General features: G+C 43.2%; 1 protein-coding gene across 2 annotated transcripts in view; it reads left to right on the top strand.

The window, feature by feature from the left end:
• The window catches only part of dip2ba (disco-interacting protein 2 homolog Ba), an 81,694-nt gene continuing 57,221 nt past the window's right edge, over nt 1–24,473 (top strand). For both annotated transcript variants that reach the window (XM_041845454.2, XM_041845455.2), the window contains exon 1: nt 1–215. In XM_041845454.2, the coding sequence (XP_041701388.1) occupies nt 131–215 (85 nt within the window). In that variant the 5' untranslated portion in view covers nt 1–130. The remainder of the gene's footprint in view (nt 216–24,473) is intronic.

Here is a 24,473-nt window from a genome sequence, read left to right on the forward strand (position 1 = left end):
GGAGGGAGCAGTCGGCCGAATGGATTGTCTCTTCAATTCAAATGCATGTTTCGTGTCTTGAAGGGACTATTTCAAAACAGAAGAGATTTCGTTTTAATTAAGGCACACTTCGTTGTATTCTTTTTACGTCATGGCGGACCGTGGCGTGGATTTGTCCGGTATACCGAAAGAGGTTCGAGACCATTTGGCGGAGTTGCAATTGGAGCTATCGGAAGGTAAGGAGGGTGATGATGATGAGGCTACCAAGCTAACGTTAGGGAGTGAATTCAAATTCACACAATGTAGCTTGCTAGCTAACCACCACCGGCATTGCTCAAATTAGCACTATGTATTATGTATCTCTATTAGTATACAAGGTCAATAGCAACATTTGAAGCTAACATAGACACACAATCATATTCAGCCAGTAATGTCTGGATGGCTAGCCAGCTAGCAACCCTTTTCTGCTAGCATTGCATTGACAGACAGAAGAACGAGAATGGCTCAACCGTGGCCATGGGTTCTCTTGTCTGTGATGGGTCTCCTACTAGACTAGGTTCAATCATTCAAATCGATCATTTCATAGCTGTTCTATATAGAAAGTAATTGATTAATCTGTATTCTCTACATATCCATGATTGAACTTCAAAGCCAAACTTGTCAGAATCATCTGTTAAATTTGGTAATCATGTATCTCCTTGACCATCAATTCATGGTTGGTGTCTAGAACCAGTATGTAACTGTGTTAACCTGAGACTGGTGGTACCATGGTAACACCACCAGTCAGTGAATGTAGCAATGCAATGTGGGGGTTTCAGTCGAGTATTTCTGCATTGCACAACCTGCGATTCTGCTGTGTGTGTTTGTGACTGCAGAATGGGAGTAACTACAACAGCCTTTGAGATGAAACATGAGTAATGATACTCATCACCTATCATACAGTACATTCACCTGTGGTCTCTAGGCTTTAATATGTTGCTATGAGACAACCTCTTAGCGTAGGACAGGATGTGATATCATACGGCCCTCTGCATGGCTTGACCTGATAGAGTAACCTTTTGACACACCAATGACATTTAGGCTTCGTCATTTGCATAGGCACACTCAATATGAGCTTGAGCTGTGTGTCTGTTAGTTGGGGTGGGGAAGTGTTTGTTGTGTGTGTGTGTGTGTGGCCACATGTGGCACAGGCCCCCTCCCTCCCAGTCCTACAGCTGCACCATCACATCATTGTGAGGCCCTGGGGTGCGTTCAGTACGACCGAGCGGTGTTAAGCATTTAATGAAACGGAAACAGTGCTGTACTGAACGGCCAGCTGAAGAATGGCGTGATTATGGCTGCCCATAGGCGATTGTTGTATGGTGTGCTGCACGAGTTTTGCGATTTCTAATGGCCACACTCATTGATCAGGCCATACTCACCAAATCAGAGGAAACGTACCTCAAAAGGCTTTTAAAGAACAGTGCGCACCGTTTTGGGGAAACGTTTCTTCCCCTGGGGCTGCTGCCTATGTACATAATCATTGAACTCTGGTCACTTTAATAATGTTTACATACTGTTTTACCCACTTCATATGTACATACTGTATTCTAGTCAAGGCCTATGTTCCATGTACCGAAAGTTCAATGTGTTTCCAGTGCATTTTCAACTCTACCGATAGTTTTGTCACAAAAACTGTTGTGTTAAATAGCAAATGTGCCTACTCTGGTCATGGCATGTGAGCTCCAGCCAACGTCTCGCAGATACAGTGCAGGAAGACTGTGTGGGTAGGCTAGTGTGTGTGGGTAGGCTAGTCTACATAATGGGATTATTATGGATAAGAGTGAGAATAGGTTTATTTGTCAAATGGCAGTCAAGCATCGATCATCATGTCACCAGAATAAGGCCCTCAATATTTATTGGAAAGGAGCATCAAGATCACCATGAACTTTCGCCACCCTGTTAAGTTCATCATCATTTATTTAATCTGTAGTCTAATAAACTGCATTGTTTCCCGAGTCGTAGTGGGAGGACCACACATCATATCATCGCATGACTCCCAGGCTTACTTCGATATGATGGTTATTATATAAATATTTGCGCATTAAAAGCATTTCCACTGCCATTTCTCGCGTAATTAACACAAAAAGATCCCACCATGTTGAATGAACAAATTATCTGTCTGCATTTATATAATTGTACTGAAACTTCCTGTTTCCATCACAGCTGTCGTGATAAAAAAAAAATACTGTATGAATTTGGATGGAAATGTGGTTACACTGAACCATATTTTGTCCCCCACCCTGCCTGCCCTGTTCATAACAAACACCACCACAGAACAGAGCCGAACCGGAGCGGAAATGCCTGTTGGGTTGCTTAGAGGAAAACAGAGGCAAGCGTAGTGTCCTCTTAAATAACAAGCCAGTTGTGGGTGTGTGTTGTGTGAAGCCCCCAGTGACCAGTGAGGACAATGAGCTTCATTCAGCTGGTCACAGCCATGGTGGCATTTAGTAGGCCATTCAACTAGACTCTTTGAATGCGTCCCAAATGGCACCCTATTCCCTTTAGCCTATAATGCACTACTTTTGACCAGGGTAGTGCACTATATAGGAAATAGGGTGCCATTTGGGACCTAGCCTTGGTGTGCCGCAGTGGAATGAGCAGCTCTTATAGGAAAGGAAGGAAGGGAGGGGTCAGACGTAGTTAGGAAGATGGTGTGTCTGTGTTCAAAGCCCCCCCGTGTTGTGTTTGTTGGTGTTCAGCCAGGAGTGACTAGGCATGACTGACCTGGCCTAACTAACTGTTGTTTCTCCTAATTGATAGTTGAGAAATGTCCCACCTTTCTTCTCAAGGTTTACATAAGCATTAGGCTTGTTGAGGTATTTGCCTTCGTCAGCAAGGGTTCACTGAGTTTACTCAGGAATGATACATTATTCTTGGTGTTTTGGGATAGTAAGGCAGGCAGGACTATGACAGAGGTTGGTGTTTTGTCGGTTGCTGCTCTCATATTGTTCCATAGGCATTTTCTCTTTTGAAAATGAAACTAGAGCCACAGGAGCAATGCTGCCGTGCATAGTGTGGTATCTGTCTGTGTTTGTGGACAATATGATGAGGTCCTGCCTTACCTATTTACTGACTCACCTACTGCTGATGTGGCCAGACCAGATTATTGCCAGTTGCTTCCTATCTAGGCCAGCCAGCCAGGCAGGGTAGCTAGTGGATCTACATTAAAAAAAACATTTTTAGTCATTTAGCGGACGCTCTTATCCAGAGCGACTTACAGTTAGTGAGTGCATACATTATTATTATTATTTTTTCATACTGGCCCCCCGTGGGAATCGAACCCACAACGCTGGCATTGCAAACGCCATGCTCTACCAACTGAGCTACATCCCTGCCAGCCATTCCCTCCCCTACCCTGAACGACACTGGGCCAATTGTGCGCCGCCCCATGGGTCTCCCGGTCGCGGCAGGCTACGACAGAGCCTGGATTCGAACCAGGATCTCTAGTGGCACAGCTAGCACTGCGATGCAGTGCCTTAGACCACTGCACAACTCGGGAGGCTAGAGAAACAGACAGAAACAGCCTCAGCCGCAGAGGCAGTGAAATGGGGCCAGTCTGAAAAATAAGGACATCTGCAGCACATTGCTATGCTACGCTATCATCCAGCCATTAGTAGCAGCCTACACCTATTTGTTTTTCTTTCAAAAGGTTGGAGCTGTGCTTGACCAAGCTCTCTCTAGCGCAATGTAGCCTAACCAATGGAATAGTCCCCAAAGTGCAAACGCACCCCAATACCTCAAAGTATAATTCTGAAATAATTAAAATGCTATATTTGAACCCAGATGACATCCGACTCTTTAATCATCCAACTACAACCATTAGTGACACCACTGTAGATAAGACATGATGGAGAACAAGAATAAGGAAGGTCCTTAACTTCCACTTCCTTCCCTTGGTCAAGTTGTCTGAACTGAACTGTGGACAACGTGGATGGGATTGAACCTGCAGTGAAGTAGCAAGCTGTTCTATTTTCCTGCCAAGCCAGACAGGGCCTAGAGGGCTTTACTTGAGACAGATGACAGGCTTGTGACTGACAGATAGCTCCTCCCTGTAGTTTTAGAACAGCTGATGAGCCTTGTGTTTTGTTGGTTTATCAGACCTGGGTTGAAATAAAAGTTGACATCATGCCTTGCCTGGCTTAATGGGCCGATAGAATAGTCCCAAATCTGTAAACCCAGCCATATCTGGGACTCCAGGCAGGCTAGCGCAAACACTTGAAGTATTTGAAAGGTTTCAAATAGTATTTGAACCCAGGTCTGTGTGGTGTATAGAGGTAGGGTTAAAGTCTCTGGCCAGAACGGAGCTGAGAGAGATGCATTATGTCCGGCTTGAAGCTCAACCACGTATCCCCATACTCGCTCTAGGGGCTTTAGACTCAACTGGACATGATACTGTGGGCCTTGTTCACTCTTGTACCAGATGTTGGTTTGGAACAAGCATTTGTCAGTGTACTTTTACAGTAGAGCTTTTTGGAACAAGCACTTGTTGTGAGTACATAGGCTATACAGTAAAGCTTGCACCAATTCAGACCGTATTGAAAAGGGCATTCGGAAAGTATTCAGACCCCTTGACTTTTTCCACATTTTGTTATGTTACAGCCTTAGAAATATTACATTTACATAAGTATTCAGACCCTTTACTCAGTACTTTGTTCAAGCACCTTTGGCACCAACTACAGCCTCGAGACTTCTTGGGTATGACGCTACAAGCTTGGCACACCTGTATTTGGGGAGTTTCTCCCATTGTTCTCTGCAGATCCTCTCAAGCTCTGTCAGGTTGGATGGGGAGTGTTGCTGCACAGTTTTTTTCAGGTCTCTCCAGAGATGTTGGATTGGGTTCAAGTCCAGGATCTGGCTGGGCCATTCAAGGACATTCAGAGACTTGTCCCGAAACCACTCCTGCATTGTCTTGGCTGTGTGCTTAGGGTCATTGTCCTGATGGAAGGTGAACCTTTGCTCCAGTCTGAGGTCCTGAGCGCTCTGGAGCATGTTTTCAACAAGGACCTCTCTGTACTTTGCTCCGTTCATCTTTGCCTCGATCCTGACTAGTCTCCCAGTCCCTGCTGCTGAAAAACATCCCCACAGCATGATGCTGCCACCACCATGCTTCACCATAGGGATGGTGCCAGGTTTCCTCCCGACGTGACACTTGGCATTCAGGCCAAAGAGTTCAATCTTGGTTTCATCAGACTAGAGAATCTTGTTTCTCATGGTCTGAGAGTCTTTAGGTGCCTTTTGGCAAACTCCAAGCGGGCTGTCATGTGCCTTTTACTGAGGAGTGGCTTCCGTCTGGCCACTCTACCATAAAGGCCTGATTGGTAGAGTGCTGCAGAGATGGTTGTCCTTCTGGACGGTTCTCCCATCTCCACAGAGGCACTCTAGAGCTCTGTCAGAGTGACCATCAGGTTTTTGGTCACCTCCCTGACCAAGGCCCTTCTCTCCAATTGTTCAGTTTGGCCGGGCCGCCAGCTCTAGGAAGAGTCTTGGTGGTTCTAAACTTCTTCCATTTAAGAATGATGGAGGGCACTGTGTTCTTGGGGACCTTCAATGCTGCAGAATTTATTTGGTACCCTCCTCAGATCTGTGCCTTGACACAATCCTGTCTCGGAGCTCTACAGACAATTCCTTCGACCTCATGGCTTGGTTTTTGCTCTGACATGCACTGTCAACTGTGGGACCTTATATAGACAGGTGTGTGCCTTTCCAAATCATGTCCAATCAATTGAATTTACCACAGGTGGACTCCAATCAAGTTGTAGAATCATGGATGATCAATGGAAACAGGATGCACCGGAGCTCAATTTCGAGTCTCTTAGCAAAGGGTCTGAAAACGTATGTAAATAAGGTATTTCATGGTTTTCATCTATATTTTTCATAGCTGTCTATTTACCACCACAAACCAATACTGGCATTAAGATTGCACTCAATGAGCTGTATAAGGCCATAACTAAACAGGAAAACGCTCATCCAGAGGCAGCGCTCCTAGTGGCCGGGGACTTTAATGCAGGGAAACTTAAATCCGTTCTACCTAATTTCTACCAGCATGTTAAATGTGCAACCAGAGGAAAATAAACTCTAGACCACCTTTACTCCACACACAGAGACTCATACAAAGCTCTCCCTCGCCCTCCATTTGGCAAATCTGACCATAACTCTATCCTCCTGATTCCTGCTTATAAGAAAAACCTAAAGCAGGAAGCACCAGTGACTCGGTTAATAAAAAAAGTGGTCAGATGACGCAGATGCAGTCTTACTCTTTTTATTATTATTTTTTTTTTCATTTTAGTATCAAGTATATATTTTTCCTTCGTCTGCCCTCTAGATGATTTCGCAGAAAAGAACACATGGCACTTTGAAATCTGCAATAAATAATGTCTTATTTCTTTGCTTTTACAGTTGAAGTCGGAAGTTTACATACACTTAGGTTGGAGTCATTAAAACATTCATGGATTTGTCATTTTTCTCATTTACAAGTTATTAAACAATCTGTTCCTAACTGAACATATGACACTTTGTTTCAACTATTTAACTGTACTAGAATGCTTAAAAGGCCGCTAAAACTTTAAATATCGGTTATCGATATCGTTTTTTTTGGCAAGGAAAATATTGGAAATTGGTATCGGCCAAAAATGTCATATCGGTGCATCCCTAATGTAAAGTGTTGGTCCCATGTTTCATGAGCTGAAATAAAAGATCCCAGATCATTTCCATACGCACAAAAAGCTTATTTCTCAAAATGTTGGGCACAAATGTGTTTACATCCCTGTTAGTGAGCATTTCTCCTTTTCTCTACTGTGAATAGTTAATGTCTCCCATCCAACGTTCTCCTTAGGGTGGACCAAGGGCTGTGTTCCCTTCACTCCTTTAGGGCTGAATAATTCACATGCTCTCATTAAATACCAGGAGACAAGGCTGTCACCACCCGTCTCTGTCCCAGGAGGGGTGTGTGTGTGTTATCCTACCCCACAAGTCATTGTTGTTGAGGTTTATGTGGCGACAACTTGGGTCATGTTGACTCGACAGGGAATGGGTTCCTCCTGGAGGAGGTACTTGGGTCATGTTGAGTCGACAGGTAATGGGTTCCTCCTGGAGGAGGTACTTGGGTCATGTTGAGTCGACAGGTAATGGGTTCCTCCTGGAGGAAGTACTTGGGTCATGTTGAGTCGACAGGGAATGGGTTCCTCCTGGAGGAAGTACTTGGGTCATGTTGAGTCGACAGGGAATGGGTTCCTCCTGGAGGAAGTACTTGGGTCATGTTGAGTCGACAGGTAATGGGTTCCTCCTGGAGGAAGTACTTGGGTCATGTTGAGTCGACAGGGAATGGGTGCCTACTGGAGGAGGTACTTGGGTCATGTTGAGTCGACAGGGAATGGGTGCCTACTGGAGGAGGTACTTGGGTCATGTTGAGTCGACAGGGAATGGGTTCCTCCTGGAGGAAGTACTTGGGTCATGTTGAGTCGACAGGGAATGGGTAGGGGGGCGTTGAGAAGTTGGATCCACTCTGTCTTAAAGGGATACTGCGTTCTGTTCTACGTACCCAGAGTCAGATGAATTTGTGGATACCATTTTGTGTCTCTGCGTGCAGTATGAAGGAAGTTAGTGGTAGTTTCGTGAGCCAACGCTAACTAGCATTAGCGCAATGACTGGAAGTCTACGGGTACGGTACCTCGGCTTGTGTTGACTTGAGAGTAAATTAAACCAGGAGTGGCCCATTCAATATATTGTTTTGGGGGGTGGTGGGGGGGAATTATTTTCATTGTGGGCAGAAAAAAGCACTCCAGGCCACTCTTGAACATCTAAAACTAGATAGAAAGTATGTTATAATGGACCTGTATATTTTCAAATAACTGGCCTTTTTTGTGGCCCGCAAATTGATTTTGACAAACACATCAGTCCCCAAAAATTCTGCGACCGTCCGTTGAATTTCGAAATCCCGATGTGGCCCTCGAGCCAAAAAGTTTTCCCACCCCTGTGCTAAACTAAACTGCCTTGGAGTCAGTCAGTCAGCCAGCCTATCAGTCCCACCGAATTCCTATAGGCATGTGCAGACACCTACCACCATATGCCAGTCACTCACTCACACCCAGTCTTTACAACTCATTCATCACACTGCAGAGAGGAGAGGTATTGAGTTACTAAAATACAACTGTCACTTTATCTGATTTACATATATCAGACAGGAGGATCATTGTGACATTGAATCCCATCAGGTAGCCTGATTTCAGATGTGTCCATGTAAACAAGATTATTAGGGAAATCGAGCTATTGTATTAATCTGACTATTCACAATCAGGGCCTAAAATTAACACCTGCAAAATGCGGGTATATTTTGGCATTGGCGGGTAATATGTCTATTTCACAAGCCACGTTTGCAGGTGGTCAGGGCTCCACAGTGCGAGCCTTTCACTCACATTTGTGAATACCAATAGTCAAGTATGATAACATTTATAGTAAAATAAATGCTGCAGTAGCTGTTTTCGATGCATTTTCGCCATTTTGTTTCATAGCTGGTACATTCAAAGAACTACGAACCCTATATAGCCTATTCCACCTGGCGCTGCAACACTGCCTGGTTGGGGTCTGTGCGCACGCCAAGAGCTGAGTGCAAGACACATTTTTAGAAGACATTGTCCTTGTGTTTCTTGGTTATTTAAATTGTTTTGTTCTCAAGCTAGGTTATTTTTCTATGTTTGAGTTTCAACTGCTAGGGAAGAGAAGACAAGGCTTCTACTAGTCAGACTCAATCTCACAGGCACAAACATGATTTGAGTCACGCTACCATGGTACCCCCCCTTTTAAAGGGGGAGGTGAACATTTTTGTCTCATCTGTGATATTTTGGTTAAAAGACTCAAGTCACAAATGTAATTATTCAATACACTTCTTACTAATAATACAGTTTATTGTTTTAGAAACGTTACAAAGCATGCTCATCTGTTTTTTTGTGTGTCTGTGTAATTTTGGCTGCAAAAAAAATATTTTGGCAGGTAAAGAATCTGTGTGGCTGGTAGATTTTTAAATCTACCTGCCACAGTGGCTGGTGGACCAAAAAGTACATTTTATGCCCTGTTCATAATAATCATATTATTGTGTTCATGTAGCCTTACTCAATGGTTGCACCCCAAATGGCACCCTATTCCCTATATAGTTCACTACTTTTGACCAGGGACCAATGGTGCCTTTTTAAATCAGTGTGCATTAGAATGCAAAAACTAGACCTAGTTGCTAGTCCCTCCTTGTTTCAGCCCGTTTTGTTCCATTTGGTGCCTAATGAACACGACCCTGTTGTCAGAATGTGCGAACCGATAATGTTCTGGAATCTATCAGCCCCTCCAGCATCCTGTTATCCACGGCAATCATGTGACTGTTGGTGATGTTGAAGAATGTTCTTCTCACTAAATATAGAAATAAACCTGGTGAGACAAATTCACTTTCATGGCTGAGCAGGAGGAAAACAAGCGACTCTTAGACACCATTTCACAAAAGATATGTTGAAGTAGGGCCATGCAGAAGTTAGTCAGGCAGACCTATTTGTGTCTGTTCTCTCTCTCTCGCGCTCTCTCTCACTCTCTGTGTCTCTAGCTCTCTCTCTCTCTGTGTCTCTAGCTCTCTCTCTGTGTCTCTTGCTCTCTCTCTCTCTCTGTGTCTCTCGCTCTCTCTCTCTGTGTCTCTCTCTCTCTCTCTGTGTCTCTCGCTCTCTCTCTGTCTCTCGCTCTCTCTCTGTTTGTCTCTCGCTCTCTCTCTGTGTGTCTCGCGCTCTCTCTCTGTGTGTCTCGCGCTCTCTCTCTGTGTGTCTCGCGCTCTCTCTCTGTGTGTCTCGCGCTCTCTCTCTGTGTGTCTCGCGCTCTCTCTCTGTGTGTCTCTTGCTCTCTCTCTCTCTGTGTGTCTCTCGCTCTCTCTCTGTGTGTGTCTCTCTCTCTCTCGCTGTGTGTCTCTCTCTCTGTGTGTCTCTCGCTCTCTCTCTGTGTGTCTCTCTCTCTCTCTCTGTGTGTCTCTCGCTCTCTCTCTGTGTGTCTCTCGCTCTCTCTCTGTGTGTCTCTCGCTCTCTCTCTTTGTCTCTCGCTCTCTCTCTGTGTATCTCTCTCTCTCTCTCTCTGTGTGTCTCTCGCTCTCTCTCTGTGTATCTCTCTCTCTCTCTCTGTGTATCTCTCGCTCTCTCTCTGTGTATCTCTCGCTCTCTCTCTGTGTCTCTCTCTCTCTCTGTGTATCTCTCGCTCTCTCTCTGTGTATCTCTCGCTCTCTCTCTGTGTATCTCTCGCTCTCTCTCTGTGTATCTCTCGCTCTCTCTGTGTGTCTCTCGCTCTCTCTCTGTGTCTCTCTCTCTCTCTCTCTCTGTGCGTCTCTCTCTCTCTCTCTCTCTCTCTCTCTCTCTCTCTCTCTCTCTCTCTCTCTCTCTCTCTCTCTCTCTCTCTCTCTCTGTGTCTCTGTGTGTCTCTGTGGGCTAGGCTCTCTGGATGTGGTCATTAATGTGAATTGTTTGAGAGGGTGTGGAGAGATTCTCAGCAGTTGGTCACTTTCTAAATATGAAACCACTGCGTATGTCATGGGTTTTAGCCAGGGCTGATTGGACAGGGGACAACACAGGTTTATACTGGACTGTGGTTGATTTCAACTATATTTTATCTCTCTCAATCCCTATTGACGTACGGTTCGTTACTGGGTTTTGTGACATTTCATGGGTTATAGGGCTGGTTATGTTGTGTACTTCATGGGTTATTGGGCTGATTTCATAGTGGGTGTGGTTTTGTACAGTATCAGTACTTTCTCTGCTATGGGTAGCCTATATCCCTAGGGAAAATCTTTAGGAATCCAGTGGTTGTGATTTCAACAATGTTGATATCTTCCTACTGTAAGCCTGGGGATACATTTTAGGAATTGTTGTTGATTTCAACAAAGTTGTATCTGTGTAAATCCCTATGGACTGATGTTCCGTTACAGGGTTTGTTAAAATTCACAGTCCTCAGTGAACCCTCGCTCTGCTCTGATCCTTATCCTTTGTCTGCCTCAGAGCAGTGTGTGTGTGTGTACCCCCATAACTCAACTCTCTGGAGAACAAAGGGAATGGAAACTGAATGGCTGTGCTTTAAAAAGTCAGGAAACGTTCAGTAGGCTGAAGCAATGTACTCAACAACATACATCATTTGTTTTAGCCTTACATTCGTTTCAATACGAGGGCTAATATTGTATAGTAACAACAACAACTATATAGCCTAACAATTGTATAACATTGAACAATGCCTAGAGGAAGTGTGTGAACCATTAGAATCAATAGTGACAATTACTCCAGTCTTTATTAATTTTTTAATTTTTTTGGGGGGGGGGAATGGATCAGCTTAATATTGCAGATAGATTGTATCTTCTATCAATGTAATTGTCTGCATCACTTCCAATCCCCCATGTTTTATTTTTATTATTTTTATTTTTTATATATATACTCCCCTTTATTACTTTTCAACCCCACCATCCTTTCCCTACTTGGAGTAAATTAGTGAACAACAACGCCCAGGCCTCTACTTCCGGTCTATACTTACTATCTACACCTTATGGACAGAGTTAATTTTACAATAATTCTATTATATATATTTTTTTATTTTATTTTTATTGCTCCTGAACTTCTTCTACTCTCAACCTCTCCGATCATTTTCATGATGTCCATCCGGTTTGCTTCTATATGCCATATCTTTCTAACTGTGCTCTTTCCCAAAAGCTCCCAACATACAACCTATATACTTATTATGGACACAGTATGCTTACATTATTAGCTATCTTTGTTATTATTTGTTGTTATTTGTTATTAGTCCCATCCTTCAACTCTATTCAATACCTCCCATCTATCTCTTAACACAATCCATATAGGATTTCTATTTGCCATATATATTTCAACCGTACTGTGATGTTTTACAAAAGTTCTGAACCTTTCTATTCTCATTGCTTCTACAGATTGTGAATTAAAAATAAACATTTTTGCTAAAAGTATTATTATATTATTGATTGATTGACTATGACTTTTCAGATCACCCAGTAATGCTATCTGCAAGGTTAGTTCCAGGTAAATATTGCAATCCTTTAGCCATTCCTGGACCTGTGTCCAAAAACAAGCTACAAATGAACAGAACCAAAACAAATGATCTAATGATTCTGTCTCTTCACAGCAAAATCTGCAGAGCTGGGAAGATTGTATCCCCCATATAAATAACATTCTATTGGTAGCAATAATTTTATATAATAATTTAAATTGAAAGATTCTAATTTTTGAATCCGGTGTCGTTTTGCGTGTCAGTTCATAAACACTATGCCATGGGATCGGTACGTCAAAGATCTCTTCCCAACAATTTTGCAATCTATATGGGACGGCTGTCAATCCTTTGGTCCTTAAGTGAAACTGATATGCTTTTTTATTTATCACAGTTTTCCTTAACCAATTATGTTCTTTAATGCAAGGCCGACAGACAAGTTCCTTACTTTCTCCCCCTTCCACTTTCCTCTTCCACTTTTGCGGTAAGGCTGCAATTATTTGGTTGTAATTTTGGGTAGAGCAGACATTTCCATATGTTTTTGTCAGCTGCATGTGCGACATAACTCCACCAGTCCTACCGATGATATAATTTACGAAGATTATACCTTTTTTAAACATTCTGTCAAAAAAATAAAGGTTTTTTGTCAATTAGTATATTTGAATTTTACCACAATATTTGTTGCATTATTTGTTCTGCCGTTTCTGGAGGATTAAATTGAAATTGCAACCAACTTTCTATGGCTTGTTTTAGAAATAGTGATATTTGGGAGATTATTTCCTTTTCAAATAACTGAAAGTGAGAGGTTGTAATCTGAATAAAGGGAAAAAGGCCTTTCTTGAACATTGGGTGAGACAATCTTACTAATTTGCTTGAGAACCAGTTCGGATTTAAGTATAACTTTTGTATGACTGAAGCTTTTAGTGATAGATCTAATGCTTTAATATTTAATAATTTCTGTCCTCCGAATTCATATTCATTATATAAATATGCTCTTTTAATTTTGTCTGGCTTGCCGTTCCAAATAAAATTGAATATTTTTTTCTCATATAATTTAAAAACCTGTTCGCTAGGCGTAGGCAAGACCATAAGCAAATAGGTAAACTGGGATAATACTAAAGAGTTAATCAGGGTGATTTTTCCACAAATTGACAGGTATTTTCCTTTCCATGGTAGTAAGATCTTATCTATTTTTGCTAACTTTCTATTAAAATGTATTGAAGTGAGATCATTTATTTCCTTTGGGATATGTATTCCGAGTATATCCACATCACCATCAGACCATTTTATTGGTAAACTACATGGTCATGTAAAAATTGTATTTTTTAGTGATCCAATACGTAATATAGTACATTTGTCATAATTTGGTTGTAATCCAGAGAGGTTAGAAAAAGTATCTAGATCCTCTATGAGGCTGTGGAGGGATTCTAGTTGTGGATTTAAAAGAAAACATGAATCATCAGCGTACAATGACACCTTTGTTTTTAAGCCCTGGATTTCTAATCCTCTGATATTATTATTGGATCTGATTTTAATAGCTAACATCTCGATGGCCACAATAAATAGATATGCCGATAGTGGACAACCTTGTTTCACTCCTCTTGACAGTTTAAAACTTTCTGAGAAATAGCCATTATTTACTATTTTACACCTAGGGTTACTATACATTATTTTGACCCATTTTATAAGAGATTCTCCAAAATTGAAATGCTCCAGGCATTTATATATAAACCCCAGTCGAACTTTATCAAATGCCTTTTTCGAAGTCTGCTATGAATAGCAGGCCTGGTTTCCCCATATTTTCCATAGTGTTCTATTGTTTCCAATACTTGCCTTATATTATCTCCAATGTATCTTCCATGTAAAAAACCTGTCTGATTAGAATGAATAATATCCGACAATACCTTTTTAATTCTATGCGCTATACATTTTGCTAGGATTTTTGCATCACAACACTGAAGTGTAAGGGGCCTCCAATTTTGTAAATGGACTGGATCTTTATATTTTCCACTTGTATCCTGTTTCAGTAATAATGAGATCAGACCTTCTTCTTGAGTGTCAGATAATCTACCATTTACATAGGAGTGGTTAAAACATGCTAATAACGGTCCTCTTAGTATATCAAAAAGGTTTGGTATACCTCGACTGGTATGCCATCCAACCCTGGAGTTTTCCCAGACTTAAAGTCTTTAATTGCATCCAGAAGTTCCTCCTCTGTAATTTCACCTTCACATGAGTCTTTCTGTGTGGCTGTTAATTTGACATTATCAATAGAAAAAAAATCTCTACAATTAGCTTCAGTTAGAGGAGATGGAGGCGACTGAAAAGAAAACATATGCTTAAAGTACTTTGTTTCTTCCTTCAAAATATCATTTGGTGAATTATGGGTGACTCCGTCAATTGTAACCAGTTTCATTAAGTTCTTTTTGGTAGCATTCCTATGTTGAAGATTAAAAAAGAATTGTGTGCATTTTTCCCCATATTCCATCCAGTTTGCTTTATTTTTATAATATATTACACTTGATCTTTCTTGAATAAGTTTCTCCATTTCTTTTAGTTTTTCCTCTAATTTATTCTGAGACTCTATGTTACAGTTTTTATTGCCATCTATCTGTTCTGTTAGACTTTCTATTTCCTTTCTTAGTATAAACTCTTTTGACCTAAATTGCTTTTGTTTTCGAGATGAGTACTGAATTGCATGGCCTCTAAAGGCACATTTAAAGGTGTCCCATACAATATTACTCCAGTCTTAGTCGCTTTCTGAATATGAGCTAAAACGGGTCATCTTATGGCTGTCGTAGTGGGTTATGTTATGTAGTAGCCAGTGAATGGTGTCGTTGATGACTGCGGGAGTAATGGTTGGCCTAATGGGGTTAGCCGTGTTTCACAATGGGAGTAATGGTTGGCCTAATGGGGTGAGCCGTGTTTCACAATGGGAGTAATGGTTGGCCTAATGGGGTGAGCCGTGTTTCACAATGGGAGTAATGGTTGGCCTAATGGGGTGAGCCGTGTTTCACAATGGGAGTAATGGTTGGCCTAATGGGGTGAGCCGTGTTTCACAATGGGAGTAATGGTTGGCCTAATGGGGTGAGCCGTGTTTCACAATGGGAGTAATGGTTGGCCTAATGGGGTGAGCCGTGTTTCACAATGGGAGTAATGGTTGGCCTAATGGGGTGAGCCGTGTTTCACAATGGGAGTAATGGTTGGCCTAATGGGGTGAGCCGTGTTTCACAATGGGAGTAATGGTTGGCCTAATGGGGTGAGCCGTGTTTCACAATGGGAGTAATGGTTGGCCTATTGGGGTGAGCCGTGTTTCACAATGGGAGTAATGGTTGGCCTAATGGGGTGAGCCGTGTTTCACAATGGGAGTAATGGGAGGAAGTCAGGAAGCAGGTCTAGCAGTCAGTCTCTAACGCTCATATCTCTGTGTGTTGCTATCTGTATCTTCTGACATGTTGATGACACACTGTCTCCCACTCACACGCTGATGACACGCTGATGACACACTCTCCCACTCACACGCTGATGACACGCTGATGACATGCTGATGACACGCTGATGACACACTCTCCCACTCACACGCTGATGACACGCTGATGACATGCTGATGACACGCTGATGACACACTGTCTCCCCACACACACACACTGATGACACACTCATGACACACTGATTTCTGTGGTAGTCTGGACGTTATCAAAGTCAGATGTGATGTAACTAACAGAGATAGTTATCTATCCTCTGTTCACCTCTAACTGTTCCTGCCTTCTCCCTCCTCAAAGAGACCTGGAATGCTCCTGTTCTCTCCTGACCCGCTGTAACCAGCTCCAGAGCCCTAAAGAATGCAATCCTTTCATCAAATCAAGACTTCCTCCACCGGACCAAAACAATAGAACTCTATTGTGTGGGGCCTAGCTAATAAGATGACAATATGTAACCAAGCTCAATGTCAGCAGTGAACACCCTTTAGGATTGGTTTGATAATATAAATATCAAGAATACATGTATCAGTCTTACACCTCTTCTTGCCTTACTTTTACAGTAGGTCTGTGTTTTACAATCGGCCAACAACATACTGTAGGCTATTGGTTACCAACATACTGTAGGCTATTGGTTACCAACATACTGTAGGCTATTGGTTACCAACATACTGTAGGCTATTGGTTACCAACATACTGTAGGCTATTGGTTACCAACATACTGTAGGCTATTGGTTACCAACATACTGTAGGCTATTGGTTACCAACATACTGTAGGCTATTGGTTACCAACATACTGTAGGCTATTGGTTACCAACATACTGTAGGCTATTGGTTACCAACATACTGTAGGCTATTGGTTACCAACATACTGTAGGCTATTGGTTACCAACATACTGTAGGCTATTGGTTACCAACATACTGTAGGCTATTGGTTACCAACATACTGTAGGCTATTGGTTACCAACATACTGTAGGCTATTGGTTGAGACGGAGCTCATCTATGGCCAGTGCAGCAGTGTACGTGTGTTGACCTCAGTGTGACGTAGTAGAGTTCAGTGGGGGAGATTAGGCTAAAGCTTCAAACCTAGTTCACAGCATTAAATGTGTCATACGTCATTGCCTGGATAAGACCCAATTAAACAAGGCTTTTAAATATGTCATAGTGGTCTGGCGGCCAGTGGCTCTGAACTATGAATTCATCTTTACTGAGCCCACTCCAGATTAGGCTTAGTTTATGAGCTGTAGACCCCAGGGGAGAGTTTCTAGCCCCCAGCTATGATGGGGTGTGGGAGAGTGGAAATGACTGCTCTGTTCTGCGCCTGCCTCCAGGCTGCAGTGAGCTAGCCAGGCTATAGGAAGGGAGAAACCCTCCTATACTCCTCCTCCCACTCCATCCTCTACCCCTGCAGTGCAGCAGATTCCCAGGCTCTCACTTCATATACAGCTCCACTCCCCCCGCACCTTTCTACCAATCATCCATAACTCCATTTGAATAGGAGTTTCCCTCCCTCCACACTTCACTGTTCATCCTCCCATCCCACTTTCCCACACTGTTAACACATTTTCTCAACACAAAAACAGTTGATCATCGTTTTCTCACAGATTCTTACAACACGACTAGCCTGAGCATTCCTATGGATAATAGTCCACATCTTCTTATTACTTAATTCATTAAAAAAGAAAGAGTTCCGAACTTGCAGCGCTTGTAGATTGCTGAGTCAGTCAGTGAAGGTTTAGAATGTAACTAAATGCACCTTCTCGCTTGCTGCTATACCGTTGTCTGACTGTTCGCCTACTAGCAGCTCGGTGAATAATGGCGATTTACTGTCATGATATTAGCCGACATTGATGCTTGCTCTTCGCTAGTATTCTTGCACGTCCAGACAATACATCGCATTCCTACGCTAGCCTGGAGTCGAGGCTACCTCTATGGGACTCTGACTGATCTGAAACTGGAAGCAGACAGACAGACAGACATGTCAGACAGACCTGATGAAGACTTAACACGGAGTCCTGTGGGACACGGACCCGGAGTCCTGTGGGACACGGACCCGGAGTCCTGTGGGACACGGACCCGGAGTCCTGTGGGACACGGACCCGGAGTCCTGTGGGACACATAGACCTAGTAGACCTAAGCCTAATCAAACACACCACCTAATATACAGGTAAACCAAACTCAAGCTTCCACACCATCAGCACTGGTCTGGAGCATCCATCTCTTTCTTTAGAAAGTTAAGGGGGGGGGGGGTTATGTAGTGCTGTCTGACTGCATAGCAGACAAGTGTTTCAACAAAGCTCGGTCACCTAAGTGTGACACCACCAGCGAAGGTGGAGTATTATGGCTCAATTCCAATACCACCCCCCGCCCCCCCACCCTTAGCCCTCCCACTTATCCCTCCCCCTCAGTTTTGGGCGATCCTCTGCGAGCCGCATTGAGTCAGAGTGGTGTTCCAATTCAACTGAGTGAAGGGTAGGGCCTTTTCAGCCTTCTAGTTGGCCCTCCAAACGAATCAAATAGACAGGCAGTCTTCCTATCGAGTGGTTATCAAAACTCCCATGAAGCTCTGCGACGCAAGGCTCTAAAGTTTCTTCAGGAAGATGGCTGACAAAAATACTAGGATGGAAGCAAATGTAAGTAATTAAAACTTCATAATGAATCATGCAAAACATTTACAGTTAAGAGGAATAGGTTAGTTAGTGTAGAGAAACACAATTAGGCATATTTTGGGGTCATAAAGTTAATTTACGAATATTGCTATTTTAACAAGCTAGTTGACAAGCTAACATTAGCCAACCAGCTATACATTTAGCTTGCTATATGGGCGTTTTGACATTTGTATGAAATTGTAATTCGTGTTGTTTAATGTTTTAGGGAATCTAGCTTAATCATTTACTGCAAATTGAATGTACAAATTTGTAAGCTTACCTTGCTGTTCAGTTTTTAAAAAATCAAAGTCAATCACTTATAATTTTTCTTTATTGTAGTAACATTAGAGATTGAAGATATTTGCCAATGCAGGTAACGTAGCCGTAGCTAACTATTTTCTTGCTTATTTGTAGTGAAGGATAAAGATACCTGCATTCTATGGATGTGTAGCTATGTGTATGGACCCGAAAACGTTTGGTATAAATATTAGTTCAGAACAGTGGTTTTAATTGTTCAAGCTACAGTGCTTCCACTGGTAAGGACTGAGTGACGGAAATGTGACTGTTACATGTCAAACTGCTATGGAATGAAAGTCCTGCTTCAGTACTACCCCACATTGAACCACAGCCAGAGGATGGCTACATTACTACACCACATTGAACCACAGCCAGAGGATGGCTACATTACTACCCCACATTGAACCACAGCCAGAGGATGGCTACATTACTACCCCACATTGAACCACAGCCAGAGGATGGCTACATTACTACCCCACATTGAACCACAGCCAGAGGATGGCTACATTACTACACCACATTGAACCACAGCCAGAGGATGGCTACATTACTACCCCACATTGAACCACAGCCAGAGGATGGCTACATTACTACCCCACATTGAACCACAGCCAGAGGATGGCTACATTACTACCCCACATTGAACCACAGCCATATGATGGTTACATTACTACCCCACATTGAACCACAGCCAGAGGATGGCTACATTACTACTCCACATTGAACCACAGCCAGAGGATGGCTACATTACTACTCCACATTGAACCACAGCCAGAGCATGGTTACATTACAGATACATTGTTGTTCTGCTGTTCTCATTTGTTGGTAAGTACGTACACTACATGACCAAAAGTATGTGGACACCTGCTCGTCAAACATCTCATTCCAGAATTATGGGCATTAATATGGAGTTGGTCCCCCAGTTTGCTGCTATAACAGTCTCCACTCTTCTGGGAAGGCTTTCCACTAGATGTTGGGAGCCTGAAACATGAAAAACAGCCCCAGACCATTATTCCTCCTCCATCAAACTTTACAGTTGGCACGATGCATTGGGGTAGGTAGCGTTCTCCTGGCATCCGCCAAACCCAGATTCGTCCTTCGGACTGCCAGATGAGGAAGCGCGATTCATCACTCCATAGAACGCGTATCGACTGCTCCAGAGTCCAATGGCGGCGAGCTTTACACCACTCCATCCGACGCTTGGCAATGCACATTGTGATCTTAGGCTTGTGTGCGGCTGCTCGGCCATGGAAACCCATTTCATGCAGCTCCCGACAAGCAGTTCTTGTGCTGACGTTGCTTCCAGAGGCAGTTTGGAACTCGGTAGTGAGCGTTGCAACCGAGGACAGACGATTTCTACACGCTACGCGCTTCAGCACTCAGCGGTGCCGTTCTGTGAGCTTGTGTGGCCTACCACTTCGCGTCTGAGCCGTTGTTGCTCCTAGATGTTTCCACTTCACAATAACAGCACTTACAGTTGACCGGGGCAGCTCTAGCAGGGCAGAAATTTGACAAACTGACTTGTTAGAAAGGTGGCATCCTATGACGTTGCCACGTTGAAAGTCACTGAGCTCTTCAGTAAGGCCATTCTACTGCCAATGTTTTTCTATGGAGATTGCATGGCTGTGTGCTCGATTTTATACACCTGTCAGCAACGGGTGTGGCTGAAATGGCCAAATCCACTAATTTGAAGGGGTGTCCACATACTTTTGTAGGAGGTGTATTTGTTGGATGAGAAATATAAGGAAAGCTATTATTGCCGCCAGTACAGGCATTGTGAAAAACAAGGCTCGTCGTAAATGAATTGCGTGGTATCCGTTGGCAGTTTGTGATGTGCACGAGTGATGTAGTGATGTTCCATTAACTAGGCCTAATTTAGCTCTCCCTACCACTAGTTGTTCAGTTTGAGTGCCACTCCCCCACCGAGGGACACTCGAAAATGAGGAGGAAGGCTAAGGATTGGGATTGGGCCTGTTTCACTGTAGTCATAGTATTAATGTAACGGGATACAGGCCAGGGCTGAAGGCTACTTAAATTAGAACATCGAATTGAACAACACATTATCCTTTCTGTTCAGTTGAGCTCAACGTAACTACAAATAGGACAAATATTCACACAACCATCCAGGGAATGCGCCAAATGCCTGATTGGTTTGGCAAAGATATAGTCCTAGGCTCCCTCTTGATCTGTAAACATGTTGAAGCTGATCTGTTTAAAACCTGTTAGGTGATACAGGTTCATCTACCATGTGGGCCTGTACGCCCCTGCCAGAGCTTCTATTGACAATAATGAGCAATGATCTCTTGAGCTGTGAAAACATGTTGGCTTAGTCTGAATCTCATGGTGATGGAAGTTCTACTGTCATGTCTGTATGCTGTAGCCACAGATAAGCTAAAAATAAGTATCTATGGGTGACACTAGTTTCTCTCCTCTCACCCCCTGTGTGTGTGTCAGGGTTTCTGTTAGCCGGCAATTGATGGCTTTTGGCCAAAAAATATACACTGCTCAAAAAAATAAAGGGAACACTTAAACAACACAATGTAACTCCAAGTCAATCACACTTCTGTGAAATCAAACTGTCCACTTAGGAAGCAACACTGATTGACAATAAATTTCACATGCTGTTGTGCAAATGGAATAGACAACAGGTGGAAATTATAGGCAATTAGCAAGACACCCCCAATAAAGGAGTGGTTCTGCAGGTGGTGACCACAGACCACTTCTCAGTTCCTATGCTTCCTGGCTGATGTTTTGGTCACTTTTGAATGCTGGCGGTGCTTTCACTCTAGTGGTAGCATGAGACGGAGTCTACAACCCACACAAGTGGCTCAGGTAGTGCAGCTCATCCAGGATGGCACATCAATGCGAACTGTGGCAAGAAGGTTTGCTGTGTCTGTCAGCGTAGTGTCCAGAGCATGGAGGCGCTACCAGGAGACAGGCCAGTACATCAGGAGACGTGGAGGAGGCCGTAGGGAGGGCAACAACCCAGCAGCAGGACCGCTACCTCCGCCTTTGTGCAAGGAGGAGCAGGAGGAGCACTGCCAGAGCCCTGCAAAATGACCTCCAGCAGGCCACAAATGTGCATGTGTCTGCTCAAACGGTCAGAAACAGACTCCATGAGGGTGGTATGAGGGCCCGACGTCCACAGGTGGGGGTTGTGCTTACAGCCCAACACCGTGCAGGACGTTTGGCATTTGCCAGAGAACACCAAGATTGGCATATTCGCCACTGGCGCCCTGTGCTCTTCACAGATGAAAGCAGGTTCACACTGAGCACATGTGACAGACGTGACAGAGTCTGGAGACGCCGTGGAGAACGTTCTGCTGCCTGCAACATCCTCCAGCATGACCGGTTTGGCGGTGGGTCAGTCATGGTGTGGGGTGGCATTTCTTTGGGGGGCCGCACAGCCCTCCATGTGCTCGCCAGAGGTAGCCTGACTGCCATTAGGTACCGAGATGAGATCCTCAGACCCCTTGTGAGACCATAGACTGGTGTGGTTGGCCCTGGGTTCCTCCTAATGCAAGACAATGCTAGACCTCATGTGGCTGGAGTGTGTCAGCAGTTCCTGCAAGAGGAAGGCATTGATGCTATGGACTGGCCCGCCTGTTCCCCAGACCTGAATCCAATTGAGCACATCTGGGACATCATGTCTCGCTCCATCCACCAACGCCACGTTGCACCACAGACTGTCCAGGAGTTGGCAGATGCTTTAGTCCAGGTCTGGGAGGAGATCCCTCAGGAGACCATCCGCCACCTCATCAGGAGCATACCCAGGCATTGTAGGGAGGTCATACAGGCACGTGGAGGCCACACACACTACTGAGCCTCATTTTGACTTGTTTTAAGGACATTACATCAAAGTTGGATCAGCCTGTAGTGTGGTTTTCCACTTTAATTTTGAGTGTGACTCCAAATCCAGACCTCCATGGGTTGATACATTTGATTTCCATTGATAATTTTTGTGTGATTTTGTTGTCAGCACATTCAACTATGTAAAGAAAAAAGTATTTAATCATATTATTTCATTCATTCAGATCTTGGATGTGTATTTTAGTGTTCCCTTTATTTTTTTGAGCAGTGTATATAAATGAAAAGCCGATAATTAGAACTGTTGCGGGCCAAAATGACCGGGAGAAAATAATCCCATTGCAAAATAATGCTTTTAATTCATTGATGGAAATACCAGTCAATGGAAATACATTTCATGCCTATAGGTCAATTTGCATAATTTTGTGGAAAAACTGCTACTATTTTTATTTCTCAAATGGTAATTGAAGCGCGCCTCCCATTCACAATTGAAGTGCAGGCAGCAGGCTGTCAGCGAGTCCCCCACCACTTTACAGTGTGAGCTGGAGGCAGAATGCATTTTCAAAACATACTTCATTGTTTGAAACCTGCATGTTTTATTTCATATTATGAGGAATTTCTTACCTTGCTTCAAAGTAGCCTATAAGCAAAATCCCACCAATTGCGAAGCTTACAATTGATCCTACCTTTTCTACCGTTCTGCGTGCCAGTTATGATTTTCATATGCGCATTTTCATGGAACAGTTTCATTTCTATAATAACGTTTTCCTTTCTCAGTCATTGTCACGTGGTTAATCATACAAATCTGAATTAAAATGATACAAATTCAAAAGATAAAAGTCAACTAATGCGAATCACTAGCCTCTGCCACATGGACACATTGATACACCTTGATCCATTCCAAGGATTGGTGATTATCCATTCCAAGGATTGGTGATTATCCATTCCAAGGATTGGTGATTATCCATTCCAAGGATTGGTGATTATCGAGGGGGAGATTGTTTTAATATATTATCATCCGCAATGGATGTTAAAAAAACCACTTTCCTACATTTCCGCGCAGCAGTCCAGGAACTTCTATGCATGCTCAGGCGCGCGCCCTCAACATTATCAGGACAAAGAAACCAGACAAATGCTCATTGCTCACATGGAGCACTCCAAACAAAAGACAATTTAACAAATAATTGACAAATCTCATAAATGATGGCTCACAAGTGTAGCAGGTTGTGAATTCTGCAAACAACGTTTCCAATCCGAGAATGAGAACGTTAAATGTCTGTAATTAATACATGCATTAACAGAAATGTATGTAACCAAATGATTGGAATTAATGGTATATTTACTACTGGTGACATACAGTATGTAATTGATAAAAAATATAAATCAAAGGGCAAACAATTCACACAATGAAACAATGAATGCGCAAGAATTGTCTCAACATTTTAAATTATACTGAAGACAGTATCTTCACACATATATTAGATGCTTTTCACTTAGTAAACAGCTAGGCCTGTTGCCACGCTCGCTGCCCAACTTCCTGGCTTCCCAAATAGGCATAGACCTACGAGCTTGTGGTTTGAAATAATCCACAGCCATTTTTTAAAAGAAGCTAATGATCCTCAATTCCTCTGTGGCGAAGTCATGCTTTCTGGTGAAGTATTTTGACAAGACTGTAACTACCAATTTGGATATCACGAAATTGGGGAGAAAAAGGGGTAAAAAAAAGATACCTTATTTACATAAGTATTCAGACCCTTTGCAATGAGACTCGAAATTGAGCTCAGGTGCATCCTGTTTCCATTGATCATCCTTGATGATTCTACATTGTGATTGGAGTCCACCTGTGGTAAATTCAATTGATTGGACATGAAATGGAAAGGCACACACCGGTCTATATAAGGTCCCACAGTTGACAGTGCATGCAAAAACCAAGCCATGAGGTCGAAGGAACTGTCAGTAGAGCTCCGAGACAGGATTGTGTCTAGGGAAAAGATATTGGGAAGGGTACCAAAAAATGTCTGCAGCTTTGAAGGTCCCCAAGACCTCCATCATTCTTAAATGGAAGAGTTTGGAACCACCAAGACTCTTCCTAGAGCTGGCCGCCCAGCCAAACTGAGCAATCAGGGGAGAAGGGCCTTGGTCAGGGAGGTGACCAAGATCCCGATGGTCACTCTGACAGAGTTCCAGAGTTCCTCTGTGGAGATGGGA

The sequence above is a fragment of the Coregonus clupeaformis genome, chromosome 24 (assembly GCF_020615455.1).
Source record: "Coregonus clupeaformis isolate EN_2021a chromosome 24, ASM2061545v1, whole genome shotgun sequence".
Lineage (NCBI taxonomy): Eukaryota > Metazoa > Chordata > Actinopteri > Salmoniformes > Salmonidae > Coregonus > Coregonus clupeaformis.